Source organism: Grampus griseus (genome assembly GCF_964374135.1).
Source record: "Grampus griseus genome assembly, chromosome: 9".
Lineage (NCBI taxonomy): Eukaryota > Metazoa > Chordata > Mammalia > Artiodactyla > Delphinidae > Grampus > Grampus griseus.
This window is the reverse complement of record NC_139003.1, coordinates 17,306,454-17,321,479: the sequence shown is the minus strand read 5'-3', so window position 1 is coordinate 17,321,479 and position 15,026 is coordinate 17,306,454. Positions and strand designations below refer to the sequence as shown.

At 48.1% G+C, this 15,026-nt stretch overlaps 1 protein-coding gene across 2 annotated transcripts in view; it reads right to left on the bottom strand.

Annotated features, from left to right (window-relative positions):
• The window catches only part of SLC13A4 (solute carrier family 13 member 4), a gene marked incomplete at its 5' end in the record, with an annotated part of 39,228 nt that extends 24,925 nt beyond the window's left edge, over nt 1-14,303 (bottom strand). For both annotated transcript variants that reach the window (XM_082662024.1, XM_082662025.1), the window contains 2 exons: nt 9,035-9,163; nt 14,205-14,303. In XM_082662024.1, the coding sequence (XP_082518150.1) occupies nt 9,035-9,163; nt 14,205-14,303 (228 nt within the window). The remainder of the gene's footprint in view (nt 1-9,034; nt 9,164-14,204) is intronic.
• Between the last annotated feature and the right edge of the window lie 723 nt (nt 14,304-15,026).

Genomic DNA, 15,026 nt, shown 5'->3' with positions numbered 1-15,026 from the left:
TGTATGCTGGGCAAGTTATTCAACCTCTCTGGGCTTCATTTCTCTCATCTAAAAAAATATATGAGGATTATATGAGTCCCAATCTTCTGTAAAGCTGTCGTGAAGATTAAATGACACATGCAAACCAGCTAGCGTGGCCCGCCACGTTGACAGCCAGGGTTCCTGGTGGCTCTCCTGTTACAATGTGGTCCACACAGAGGCTGACCTGGTCTGAGGCCGTTAGCATACAGAGAGGGCCCAGGCACAATCAATAAAATCTTGTCCAATGGTGTTGGTTAGTTTTCTAGCCCACTGATTTTTTTTTTTCTTTACAATAAAACCTTGGTTATTTACAGCCCCTCTGGGAGTTCCAGGATTCTTGAGGATTATTTTAATCGTTTTCTAAAATGTGTTGCGTCCTCACACTTGCCGTGAGCATTCCTTTCCCCACTATCTAATTTCCAAGACTAATATTCTGTGAGTTGGGAAACTAGATAATGAAAATTGTTAGAACTATTTGCAAAGAGAAATTAGATTCTAAAACAAGTGCTCCTCCCATGGCTAGACTGCATGGATTTTGTGACATTTGTGTTGGCAGTGTTACCGCCTTTACTGCTTTTCTGCTCTGTGGTTTTTCTCGGTGTGCCCAAACCCCAAGTTTGGAGAGCAGAGATGTTTCTGGACTGTGTTTAAGAAGAGATGGGCTCAAGGAGGCCGCTCTGAAAAGGTGGAGCAGAGGACAGCAAGAAAGAACTCAACCTGGGTTCAAATGCTTGCTCCCCACAGATGAGTTGTATGTTCTTGGACCAAATACTGAACCCCTGTTCCCCCATCATTTCAACCTTTTAAGTAGTAATACACAACACATTGAATCCGTATGGGCCTTAAGTAAGATGATGCAAGACAGGCCTGGCACATAGGAAGTGCTCAGTAATGGTCCATTATTATTGTTAAAGAAGTGAAAAGATGAAACGCTTCAAGATGAGATCGAGGGTTAGGAATCAGGTATGCCAGCATGACCACGTGGGGGAATAAGAGAAAGAAATGAAGTAAGAAGGAGCAAGGTGGACCTAAAAGACAAAGATTCCCCCAAACTTTCTTAAGTGAAGGGTGAGTACATCTCAAGAGTTTTCTAACCCAGCCTGCGTTGAGAGGCACAAGGACAGAAGTGTTGACCAATGTAGTCTTTTAACGAACTAGTTCATTGTTAGTAAATTGCAGGTGACATCTGTTAGTGATGAGCTTTTAAAAACATCACTCTCTTTGGTCACGGAATTATTTGTTGCTCTCTGGATATGTCAGGTTTTAATTTTTTTACAAAGTTTTTTTTTTTTTTAAATGGGAAGGTGAGGGGAGTTGTGGCTTTAATCCTAGAAGTTTGAGGAGAGTGGAAATCTGGATGCTGATCTCAGTTCAGTGCTTTTCTCACTAAGAACAGGGCCATCGTCAGGGAGGAAGACAGATGGACCAATGAATCATTCGTGCAGATAAGCTGGGTGCTGTGATGGGCACTCTGTCACTCAGGTAGGTCTAACATCCTCACAACTCCCCACGAGGTGGGTATGCCTATTATTCTCATTTTCCAGATGAGTAAAATGGAAGTTTAGAGAGGTTACACATGTAAAGAAAAGAATGTTGCCCGCCATTCCAGTTCTATAAGGATCAAGCCATTAGCCACTGCAGTCGTGCACCCTGAGGGGAATTCAGGATGGAGAAAAACAGGAAGCATTCTGTACTTTGGGTACTGGCCCTAAATAGTTAAGATGCATATCTAAGGGATCATTTCAATGACCCCAGATTCTTACTTCTTCCCATAGATAGAAAAGCACTAAAATCATTAACTTGAGATGTCTGTTGTGATTAGCAGTAGTCTTTGGATGTGTGACTACATGTTTTTCCAGAAAAAAAAATTCATATATTTCCTGGCTCCTGCCTTACCTCTTAGGAGCAGTACCTCAGTTACCTAAGAGGGTGTCTCCCAGGCCATAGTCCTCAGTAAGTTCCCCCAATAAAACTCAACTTGCAACTTTTATTTCAGTCAACGCACAACTTGCTCAAGACTGGTCAGTGAGAAAACTGGATTCAAACTCAGTTCGACCCTACTCCCAACTTGGATCCTGACCCTCTCCACATGGCCAGTGTCCTTGCATATAGTGGTGGCAGCCAGAGACTGGCAGAATGCGTGGATCTGAACGTGTCCTGACGTAGGCACTGGTGGCATTGTACAGGCCCCGTCAGAAATGCAGCCGGTCAGCACGCTGCTGCTGGCTGGACACACCTAGGCTCTCCTTGCAAGTTGCTGTGGCCGCGCCTCTTCACGCGGCAGGAATGTGGCATTCCCTCAGGAGGCCAGTGGTGGTCTCTGGAAACGGACCTATTCTGAGGCTCTTTTGGTTCATCTGAACAATTTTGCTGCGACCCCAGGATGGGATGCCTGGGATGGCCCCCCTCCGGGCTGAGCTAAACCCCCAGCAGAGCTGAAGCCCCTCACTACACCATTCCAACCACCACCCTGGCGATGCAGCCAAGTCCGGCGTGGCTGCCTCTCCGCCCTTCCCTGGGGGCAGGAATGCTGTTTCTGCTGGTAAGTCTCTGGGGGCTCAGACACCCTCCTAACCACCTGTCTGTATTCCCTGAGGACAGAGGTTTTCAAACCACTCACTGCCTCTGAAACTTCAGCGGCAGCTGTGGGAACAGGGTGGCCGTGAAGCATTGGGAGGGAAGGGCCCGGGCAGCCAGGGCTCTGGGCCCCCATGCCTAATCAGAGTAGGACTTCCCCTTCCATCTGCTTCAAGTATTGATTTTCCTAAGATTTAGTTTAAAGGAAAGGTTTTGTTGCTTAAAAAACATTCTTTGTAAACCCTACCCTAGAGATGTCTAAAGCAGAGAGACCCAGATGGGTGCTGACCTGACCCGAAGTCAGCCCAGCTCCTGCAGAGCTTGGAAATGCTGACTCATAAGGTGTCCCCAGTTTCTTCAAGACTGAATGATCTGCCCCTGTAGCTCTTCCTATGGAAACATCAGCTTGGCCTCAAAAGGCTGCAAGATCTGTGGGTTCCTGGTATCGGGCCCACGTATGGCCTGGGTGTGTATGCATAAGACATCGTAAAGCTCAGCCCTGGGCTGTGTCTGGATGGCTGTAGGTGAGGGTGGGTAGCTGGGCACAGATGCTCAGCCTGTATCCTCACAGGCCTGTATGTGTGGCTGGGGGCGTGGAGGTAGGGGTGTCAGCCTCCATAGTGAGTAGAGGCCAGAAAGGCAGAGTGGAAGGTGATATACGAAATGACCCCAGGTTTACACACAGCAAGTCAGGGTCTAGGCACTGGTCAGGAATCCAGTGGGTCAGAAAGATCAAGAGCAAACAGGGAAGCAGATTTCATGACATCAGACTCAAGTATCACTTGGCTGTAGAGGCTGTTTTGTTTCTCCAGCTGGAGCTGCCTTGCTGCCTCTCTTGCCTTGGCAGGAGCTAGGATCTGAATTAGACTTGCTAGAAGCCTGCAGTGCAGGGCCACCGAGACAGCAGAAGGAGCGCGTCTGTATGCGCGTGCGCGTGTGGGTGCGTGTGTTGGGGGGTAGATAGAAAGCAGGTGTAATCTCTACCAGAAGTAGTTCCTGACCCTGGGCATCTCTGAGGCTCCTTACAAATTCCAGTGTTCAAACCATGCTCTTTAGTTCCCCAGAGAGCGGCTTGGTCCCCACATCTAAGCCATTCTCCTATAAACAGTGAATCTCAGCTCTCTTGATTGACACAGGTACTGTCCCCAGCTACGGCAACACAGCAGAAAGGCTTAGAGGACTTTCAAGGCCTCTATGATGACAGTAACGAGAGTCACAATGGAGGCAAAACAAAAAAACAGACCTAAAAACAAATCGGAAATACAGGACTGAGCTCTGTACACCAGCAGAGGGGAGCAGAAGCTGGATGCTTACAAGCCGATAGATTCCTAAAGTCAAGGGGCCCTTAGAGCCCAGCCCCTCTCCCGAGGCACAGAGTCTGCCTCTAGTATCCTTACGTGGTCATCTGGCTTGTGCTTCTGGGGACAGGAACACCAGGACCACGTGTGGCCCCCATTTCAGGGTCTTCACTCCCAGAGAGGGGATCTACCTTATGGTGCTTTGACTCTGGTTCTGGTTTGACCCTTTGAGCCTGGTATGTTGAGCTGTACAAGCCAGAAATCATGCCCCTCTTGAGGCTTTTCTTCATTCCTCATGTGACTTAGCTTCTAGATTTCAGACATCTTGGCTACCTACCTCTGAATGAGCTCCTTATCCAGAATTTCCTGCTCTGAACACATACGTTTATTAATTGAGCAGGTTTCAGTACATACTGGCTAGCAATTAAGGGTGAAAGTTCTGGGGTCAGGCAATTCGGGCTTCAAGTTCTGGCTCTACTACTTACGAGCTGTATCACCTTGAGTAAGTTACTTAACCTCTCTGAACTTCAGTTTCCTCCTCTGTAAAACAAAGATAAAAATAATAGCCACTTCACAGAGGATTAAAAGATACAGTGCACGTAAAGGACCTCCCACTGCGCCTGACATGTGGTAAAGGCTTGGCATTTTGGCGGCCACCCTGGACAGAGAGCTGACTCCCACTGCGTCTATACTCAGCTGAAAGCCAAAGATCTTTTTCACACACACTGCTAACATTTATCCTTATTAAGCTTCATTTTGCCTGGACTTCCCTTCCAGTCCACTGTCTCTTCCTGGCAGCATTGATTCTGTCACTGTCCATTAGCTAGTCCATCTAGCTTTGAGTCATCTGCAATCTGATGACATGCCTTTCTTATTTCCATTTGTGCTCTCTCTCCAGCGCAATGCCAACATGTTCCTCAGATTCTTTTGGTTCAGCTATTCAACCAGCACTCAAGTTACTCAACTGTGCTGTCATCCAGACCACATTTCTCTGACTGAGAAATTGTTATCCCTGGAAATATCGAAGGCTCCAAAGAAAAAGTTAATTTATGTTCAGCAACATTTGTTTAAAAGACCAGGGAAATTATAAAGCTTTGTGGAAAGACCTCAGTCAAAAAGTGGTCAATATAAAGTTTGGGCACTCGACAGGGTAAATTTCATTTATATAGAACATTCCCTCATGTGAAATTGTGTAAATTGGGGTCTGCAAGGCCAGAAAAAGAGGCATTACTGCATAGGGTCTTCTGTGTTATTCCATGTGGTTTATACTTTCTCTCTGCTAGAGTAGAAACTTCTCAAGGTCAGGAGCCATTTTGACCATTTTCTGTCTCTTTTCAGCATCTGAGTTCGGCTGATAGAAGACAGTCTCAGCTTTGCACACAGTGAACTCTTAATACCTGCAGACTGACAGTTCATCACTGTAAAACTTAACCATTTACATGCATACATCCAGCCCTAGGGGGAACCCAGAGCATTAGCTGTGAGATTCAAGAGTGCAGAAACGATATATTTAAAAAATTTCTTTTTTTGGCTGCACCACACAGCATGTGGGATCTTAGTTCCCAGACCAGGAATTGAACCCGTGCCCCCTGCATTCGGAGCAGAGTCTTAACCACTGGACCGCCAGGGAAGTCCCAGAAATTATATATTTTTTTCATTTTTGTCACCTGCAAGGTATCTGTAACATCCCATATTGTATTGCACATGGTAGGTACAGCACTCAAAATATTTTTCTGAATGTTGACTGAATAATCTGAGGGACAAAAGCCACAGATCCAGGGTCCCACTGATCCTATTCACATGCCTTCCTTCCTATGGAGAGTACACTACTGACACACTGTCAAGAAACATTGCAATCAAGAAACGTGAACTAAGGGCTAGTGCAAGAATGGCCCATATGCATAAGACATCGTAAATCCTAGAGGGCGTGAAATGTGGATGGAGAGAGGGCGTGTCCACAGCAAGTTTATATCTGATGTATCTCATGTACCGTTTAAAGGACAAAGGTATCAGGGGGCTCCAAGGGAAGTGAACAACTCTTTTAGCTGAGGTTTTTGGAAAGGCTTCAACCAACAGGGTAATTGGGTAGGATCTTAAAAGCTGAAGGAATTGGAGAGAACTTTCCAAAGTGGAAGAGTGGCCTGAGTCCCGGCAAGGGGCTGGGCAAGCACAAGGTGGGTTTGGGAAGTGACGAGTGGATGATTTGTCTGGAGTAGGGGGCGTCTGCAGACCCCCGGCCTAGCTTTTCCCAGGGAGCCATGGCACATGCTGGTGTAGGGGAGAAGTCGGTGGCTGTGGAATAGATATTTTCTCTGTCTGCAAAGTCAACTGGCTCACAAAGGGCTATAACCCATGTCCTCTACCTGATTGGCATGTCCTTTAATCTGAGTTTAAAAGGCTAGCTAAACAGATTATATTTGGCCTAAACTGCTCTCCGGAGCTCGGCTGTTAAATATCACCAGCCAAAGCCACTTCATCAGACGGATGGGGTAGGGTTTTTCACCTCAAACGATAAAATTGGCCCCTGGCTTCTCCAGCGTTTTCCACCTCCAGCCCCAGCAATAGCAACACCCAATCTCTCCCTGCAAAGTCTTCTTTTTCTCCTTACAAAGTCCTGTTGCCTTTGAAAACAACTGCCTCCCTAGACTCCTTATAGGTTGAGCCTTCCTGGCTGTGCAGATGGGCAGGCCCTAGGATGAACTGTTGCCTAGCAACATCCCTAGTGTGTGGAGGGGCTGATTGGCCCACCTGTCTATAAGATTCCGCTGCAGGAGGCCCTTGGGGAAATAGAGACATCATCTACTTTAAGACTAAGGCATACTGTTGGCTTTTGGGCTGCCTGTAGTGAAATACAAAGATATTAGTCTTTTAAGGAATAGTTAGCTCACTTTAAAAATGTTACTTAAGTTTCAATTCTTTCTATAACTTCACTTCTTCCTCTGCTCTCTACTTTCACCTCCCGACTCATTGGCTTTTGCTTTCACAATTTTAAAGAGAAATCTGCAAGACAAGTTCATTTATGTTTCTCTTAAGAAAAGTAATATTACACTACCAAACGTAAAATAGATAGCTAGTAGGAAGCAGCCACATAGCACAGGGCGATCAGCTCGGTGCTTTGTGACCACCTAGAGGGGTGGGATAGGGAGGGTGGGAGGGAGGGAGACGCAAGAAGGGAAGAGATATGGGAACATATGTATATGTATAACTGATTCACTTTGTTATAAAGCAGAAACTAACACACTATTGTAAAGCAATTATACTCCAATAAAGATGTTAAAAAAAAAAAAAGAGGGCTTCCCTGGTGGTGCAGTGGTTGGGAGTCCACCTGCCGATGCAGGGGACAAGGGTTCGTGCCCCGGTCCAGGAAGATCCCACATGCCGCGGAGTGGCTGGGCCCGTGAGCCATGGCCGCTGAGCCTGCGCGTCCGGAGCCTGTGCTCCGCAACAGGAAAGGCCACAACAGTGAGAGGCCCGCATATCACAAAAAAAAAAAAAAAAGAAAAGTAATATTGGTGCTTGTTCTTTTAGGCATGCACACAGACCCAGACTACCTGTTCTCTTTCCACAGAGGAAGGGGGATAATTGAAGTGACTGCCTAGTGCTTCAGGTCCCAGGCTAGCTTTTATGTGGGTCCCCAGGATACTGGTGTTGGACCCATCTCCAGGAATCAAAGCACTGCTGAGGGTTTTGGGGATGCTATCCTTTTTGGAGAGTCTGAGGCTATTATGATTACTAAATGCCAACAAAGGAACTAATGTACCAACAGCCTCCAAACCAAACTGCCCCAAACCAAAACAAGCAAACAAAAACCAGCCATTTGAGTCCATGTAGTAGAAGGACAACTTGTTAACTTGTAGTCAAGTACAGCAATTAGGGGATGGCCTAATTTTTATCTCTGGACTTTAAAAAAAATTCTGTTATCCATGGTTAAGGCATCCCATGGACCCAGGTTCATTATTCCTTCCTCACATCACACAGGTGAAGAGATGTACAGTTCTTAGTATTAACTCACCATGAAGCTACAATAATACATTATGGAGTGTTTTTCTTATGGTACAGTAAGCAAGTGCATAGACTTTGAAATCTGACAGGTATGAGTTTGAATCCAATTCTGCTATTTCCTACTTTGTGATCTTGGGTAAGTTTCTTAACTCTGTGAAACTCTTTCCTCATCCGTAGAATGGAAATATTAATATCTACCTCGTAGACATCTCGGGAGTATTAACTAATACAGCACTTCTGGTGTAGTGCCTGATTCTTAGTAGGAATTCAAACATTAGTTCCCTTTCCTCTTTCTTCTGTGCCTCTGTCCTTAACTAACCTCTACCATTCAATCTCCTTCAGAAACCCTAAGCGGAGACCAGGTGCTATAAGGAGATAATCCAAATGGAACCAGGTGTTAATGAATGAAGACCGTCCTTCATCTTGCTCCAGGTTTCTGGCTGTGATTTTCTTCTCTCCTATTTGTGGTGGGCTTAACTGTTTGCACTGGCACCACCCTGGGCTTCCTGTTGACAATTTCTGTTAGAATTTTAAGAATGCCACAGAGAGAGGGAGAGAGTGAACAGAGGACAGATTCTAGGTAGACAGCAGTCAGGGAAAGAATATGCAGTAATCTTGAGTTGGGGAAGAAGGGACAGAAATGTTTTTTAGAGAAAGTGAAGACATTGTCAGGACTCAGGGAAATGCGGTAAGTCTCTCTGTCGGCAAAGCATTTATTGAGCACCTACTCCATACGGGCTCAGCTTCGTCACCAGATTCCAAGGACCTGGGAGGCCTGATTCCTGCCTTTGAGTGCTTAGAGTTTAATGGACAATCAGAAGAACAGAGAAAGAATCACAGCAGTCTGGCTGAATGTGCCAATCATACAGTTCCCAAAGGGTTTCAGGCTGAAGGAACAATTGGATGTAATTAACCAAAAGGCTTCCTGAAAGAGGCAGTTTGACAGAGATGAAGGTCATGGGTTGAAGGAAAGGAGCTCAGGGTCCAGGACAGCAGGTGCAAAGGCTTAGTGCTAATGGGTTGTCCCAGAGGGTGAAAGAAGCCCCCTCCTCAACTGCTCTGTGAGTCTCCCTTCGCCTTGAGCCCTCTTTCACTGGCCCAGCAGGGACCGAGCAGGGGGCTGCTAATGGTCTAACCTCGCTGGATCGCAGGACTCCAAAGAACGGGTAGAGGAAGGCAGGCACCAGGGCTGCAGCTCCAAGAGGCACCGCCTCGGACACCCAGTACACAGCAGTCACGATCAACACGTAAGCACACGCAGCCTCCTGGAAGGGGAGGAAAGTGGGTGGTTAGTCACAGGGACAGCCACTGCCACCAAGGATCCAAAAGAGACCCAGGGCAGAGGCAGGAGGCACACGGACTCAAACGTGGGCACTGGAACACAGCTCTGGGAGGTGCAAAGGTGGACTTGGCAGAGAAGTTTGGTGGATACGTGTCATCGTATTTTGGTGGGTGAAGTTATGGCTGCTCCTTGGGGCGACTGATGCCTTGCACGTGGTTTGCACTGGTTTGCAGCAGGGTGGCCACCGGGACTGTTATGCTATCACAGCTCGGTTGGTTCCTGAAACTGAGCAGGGTAGGGACTGAAATTAACTGCAGTGTCCAGATCATGTACATAAAGGTAGAGTTCACAGTTTTAACTTGGTCTAGGCAGGATATTTTGGTGTCAGATTGATCAGATACTAGAGGTTCTTGGGGTAGCTGAAGGTGGGGATTAATTTGTGTAATTGATTCACATGTGAGTTCTGAAACTGGCCGGTTTGGGGCTGGATCACTCCCTGCTGGGTTGGTGGGGAGAGCTGTCCTGAGCATTGTCAAATGTTTAGCAGCATCCCTGGCCTCTACCCACTAGACGTCTGTAGCACCTCCCCAACTGTGACAACCAAAACTGTCTCTAGACATTGCCAAATGTCCGTTGGCGGCGGGGGGGAATCATCCCTTGTTGAGAACCAGTGCCCTAACCAGTGTCTGGGACACTCCACTGCCTGATGTACATGGAAACTTCCTTCTGACAAAGAGAGTAAGAGTGCTGTCTATCAGGGAAGGCCTGGAAATTTACCAGGGTTTTCCCCAGCCCACTCCCTTTGCTGGTTGTACAACCGTGGGGTGCACAGAATAAATAAGTACAACATTCTTATAAAAAATCAGTCCTCCTTAACCTTAGCTCCAGTAATCCTGGTTGCCCCAAATGGTGCTGATTAATGGTGGTGAGAAAGGTCACTGGCTTACTCTTGGGAGAGGTCACTGTCCAAGGGTTTTAGCAATGGACTCCGGAGGGCCAGTGAATAGAAGATCCAAGCTGGCTGTGGACTCCTCCGTTTATACCTAGTTCTAAACCCACTGCGCTCAGGTCTGACCTGCCCTGAGGCTGGCTGGTGATCAAGGAACCTGACAAATCTTGTTCTGTTTATCTCTCCCTTGGGTTCAGAACAAGCCTCCTCAAACTCTTACACAAAAGTTACAAAAGGTCGCCACGATCAGTGAGGGGCGTCAGGAGTGATTAACCCAGCCTGGCTGGATGGAACCTTGTTCCCTCCTGATACGCATGGATTATGGGGTTGGGGGTTGAGAAATGGGAACTGGGCGCAACAGTTGTTGACTGTAGCTCCCACTGAGATTTCCTCTGGGGCCAAAAGATCAGAGAGAAGTTAAAGCTTTTGGAAGTGCTGATAAGACAACAGAACCAATACTGGGGGGGAAAAGAGCTCTATTTGAAAAAGAATGCAGTTTAGAGAAATGCTCCCTTTACTGCAGAAATAAAAATACCTAAGGAGTTCAAAGCCCTTCAGCCCACTTGAGCTCACTTATTCCCATCTCCTTCCTGGGAAAGAGACAGAATGGCAAGTGTTGTTTCTAGTTGAAGCAAAGGAGATAGAATGTCTTTCCCTCACTGAGAAGCCCTTATTCCTTACAAAGAACCTTCAGTCTTTCTTGGCTTGGTCATTACAGGTCCAGGAGCGAAGGAAGGAGAGAAAAGGGAGAGAGAGAGAGCAAGAGCTATTTCTTTCTACCATGCATCATTTTGGTTTGAATTAGGAGAATTTGGGTAAGCCAAGGTAAACTTTTTGATTGTAACTATTGTTAGGAATTAGAATAAGTTACTGGAGGAAGTCACCAAGCCACCTTCATCCAGCAGTATTAAGAACAGGATAAACTACCATCATTTTAATCTGAACTTTCCTTAGAGCTTTCTGACTTTCATTAGAAAAATGGCCAAGAGACCACCTTCAGATGGCCTTTCCATCTACTTCGCACTCAGTACACCCGTGGAATTTACATAAACTTCCTTTTGCCCCTTCTCAGCTGTCTCGGAATTCAGTAGGGAAGCTTATATTCAGATAACCCAGAATCCTCTGTGAAGTTTGTTTACAGGCTCCCGTGTCCCTGCATCTGGCCGTGGTCTGGCAGGTAGCTCAATCAAGGTTGGTGAACTGAACTGGGCTCCTCTGCTGGCTAACAGGTCTCTCTTATCTACTGGAGAAAATATTCTGGAAACCCGCAGCCTCTTATCGCTGCTGCCGGTCAGCAGGAATGTAGGGATTGGCGCGTACTGGGGCAGTGCCTTTAAGGGATAGTGTTGTCAGTTCTTTTTTGCTCCTGTTGACAAATAAAGGAGCGCGTTCAAAAGTGGCATTTCCCCACAGCGGGTGCTCCCTGACCCTGCTACTAACTGACGTTTGCATCTGCTTCTTTCCCTACAGTCTGACCACCCCGATGAAATACCATTCAGGCTCCACTGGAAGGAGCTTGAGGTCACGTCATTTGGTGTCATAAATGACTGGAAGGGCTTTTGAAAATTTAGCTTGGGAGTTGGGTGTAACTTTTATCCCACCGGGATGCTGTAGCTGGGCTTCGTTGCAGATGCCCCCCGCTTGACCTTCCTCTTCTGTGTATGGGAAATCAAGTCTGGGCCCCTGGCTTTAGAGAGCTGGGCAGGAAAAAAGGGGAGGTCATACTAATCCTTCCTAAAATGCAGCTGCAGCCTGTCACTTTGAAGAAGCATCAGAACTGCAGGCCAGGAGCTCTTGCCCAGATCACTTCTCTCAGTGCCAGCCCAGAGCAAACAAGGCTATTTAGGGGTCTTAAGGATTAAAGATCAGAATCTAAGTGTGATGCGAGGGGGCCGAATAGATGAGAGCCAGTCCCCGTGGTGGTTTGTGCCCACTGTGACCTCAAGGTGCTTCTGCGTCATTGCAGAGGAAGGAGAAGCAGCGTCTTACTGACACTGTGACACACGGAGGAATCACCTTTGCAGGGCACACTGGGGTGAGTGGTGAGCAGGCTGCATCTGGGTCTGAGGGCTTTGGCCACCCAGGCTCCATCTAGCTGTCCCGAGGGCTACCCATGAGCACAGACGGGGAAGCTCTGAGGTAGCGTATTTCTCTTTTCTTAAGGCACTGGTTCTCAACTGGAGCCAAGTGTGCCCCCCAGGGAATATTTGGGAATATCTGGAAGCATTTTTGGCTGTCACAATTGCAGGGGGTGCCTGTGTGCTGCTGGCACCTGATGGGTAGAGACCAGGGACGCTGCTAACCACGCTACAATGCACAGCACAGCACGGCCCTCCCCTCACGACAGAGAACCCTCTCCCCCCGCCCCCAAATGTAACTAGTGTGGCTGTTGAGAAACCCCGCCCTAAGGTGAAACTCAGATGGACAGAAGGCGCTAGGTCAAGGAAGGGCAAGGTCTCTTGCTCTCAGTGAGTCCATCTTTAAAAACCTATTCAAGAATTTTGATAGACTCCAACAGAGCAGAGGCTTACCTTTCCTCCCTTGTCTCTCCTCTTTTTTTTTTTTCCACAACATCCCTCTTCTGTCACATGTATAGATTTTTTTTGTCTACTTCAATCATTTGTTATTTTGTTTTCTTCTTCATGTGGATACTTCTCACGAGTCATTGGTAACTGAGAAGCTCCAAGACAGGCTCCCAGAATTAAATGGCTGCACTACCCCCCGGAGTCATGGTCACCAGAGATGGGGCTGACTCAGGGGACACGGTGGGGGGGGGGGGGTGTGTGCCTGATGCCGCTAATGAGAAGAGCAGGTGCCACTTGGTTGGCATTCCCTTAACCCATCTGACACCGAGTAAAACAAAACAAAACAAAAACATGAAAAGGAAAGAAAATCAGGCTACTGGGACAAAGCCAGAAATGGACAAGTGTATACGCCGGGAAAACGTTCACACCGATCACTGTCTGCTAATCCCAGCCGGTCTTCATCAGCAGCTCCCTGGTGCTCTGAGCTTTTATTCTACTAAAGACTTAAACCAGTTTGTTTTTAAGAAACCATTCTAATCCCCTTTAACTGTGTCATTTAATCTTGGTTACGAAGTTACTCTGGGAGCTGAGTGGAAGACACCCTTCCCCTCCCACAAACAAGATTAACCTTTCTTAGCTTATTTTTCCTAAAGTCTCAAGGGTAGTGCCAGCTAGGGGAAGGGGTAAAGCCACTGGGAGGAAGGGGGGGGGGGCAGGGAGAAAAGGAGCCGGAGGAAGGCAAGGAAGGCAAATGACGGTCTCAGAAGCAGAGCCCAGGCTCTTCTGCTCACACAAACCTGGACAAAAAATTGGGCCACAGTCTAGAGTTGGGGGCTCTTATTCTGTTTTATCGAGTCATTTGCTGTCTCTCCGTCAAGAGCACAGAGAAGAAAACACAGAGGATACAAATAATCAAAGGGCCACATGCATGGGACCAGGGCAGGCTGCCAAGCTGCGCTTTCAACTTAAAGTTCAGAAGGAACTTGAGGGATTAAGAGTTTCAAATCCTGGTTATCAGAGCCCACCGTGGTCACCCACAGACCCTGGCTAGATGCACAGGAGCCCGGCCGGGGACCCCACCGCAGTGCACCTCAGGCCGGGGTCCACAGTCCCCTCCCTCCCCCATCTGGGAGGTCTTCCTGCATGTCCAGTTGCTCTCCCATATGGACGGTCACATGTTGACTCCTGGCAAATACCAGCTCTCCAGAGCGCCCTTCTCTTTATCGGGTGTCCGCCTGGCCCCTGCCCCCGAGCAGGCTGGCCCACTGCTCTGTGCCACACAGATCAGCCACTCCAGCCATCGGCCCTTCGTCTTATCTCAGTCCTGGCCAGGGGCCGTGGGGCCGGGGGACTGGGAATGGGGTGAAGGGGTGAAAATGGCAGTTTTTAGGCAGAAAGTATGTTAGCCTCCTGCAGGAAAGCATTTCCATTTCTTTACACCAACAGAAGAATGCTGAGGCGCTGCACGAGCACCCCACTCCCTCCACCGACCTCCCCTCTGACCTCCCACCTGACCCCCTGGCCCCAGGAGGGGACCGGCTGGTACTCACGCTGCTGGGGTGAAGCATGGGCAGAGGCAGCAGCAGGAGCGGCACGAAGATGACGAGCAGCAGCTTCCTGGCTCGGTGGAGGCCCTTCAGCAAACCCATCCTGGACCTCCTCCCTTCGGAGCCCGCGCCCGCCAAGTGCCTGTGCTGCTGGCGACGCTCGCCTCCCTCCAGAAACACTCCTTCAACCTTTCTCGGCTTCCAAGAGTCCTCTCTCGTCTTAAGAGCAGAATAGGAGGGCAGGTAGAGCCTCTGTTTGCAACAAAGGCCGGCCTCCTCGCCTTCGGTTTTAGGTGGGATTGGTGAGCATGGTTTTATGCCCAGCAAAAAGGAAGCGGGAAAGGATGATAAACGGGGGCATAATGGCTCTCTCTTTGCTTGATCAGTAATGGAGTAACTTCATTCCAAAGCTCAGCAAAAGCCCCCTTAATCAATCAAGATTACACCTCTGCTGCAGCTGTCTGGCTGCCGTCTATTGTGCCCTCCAACATTTCTCCTCTCTCTGATGGCCTGTTTTGGGCAGTACCACTTTCGCTCTCTACCTGTGCTGGCTGTACCCCCTTTCCTTAAAAAACCTAGTCCCCCCGCGTCCCTTAAAACAAACCCCCGAGTTTGTCAGCAGACCATGGAGACTTCAAATAGGGCTGGTCTCTCCTCCCAGGACCTGGCACTTTAACTCTGTTCAAATTGCTCTCCTTCTAATTGGTTTCCCATTATAATTTGCCTTGAGCCTGGGCCTCCAAAGCAGAAAAAAAAAGTCCCCAAGACATTCCTTTTTGTCACGGGACAAACTCTTGCTGGAGGCCCACCTTAACTTTCCTTCAC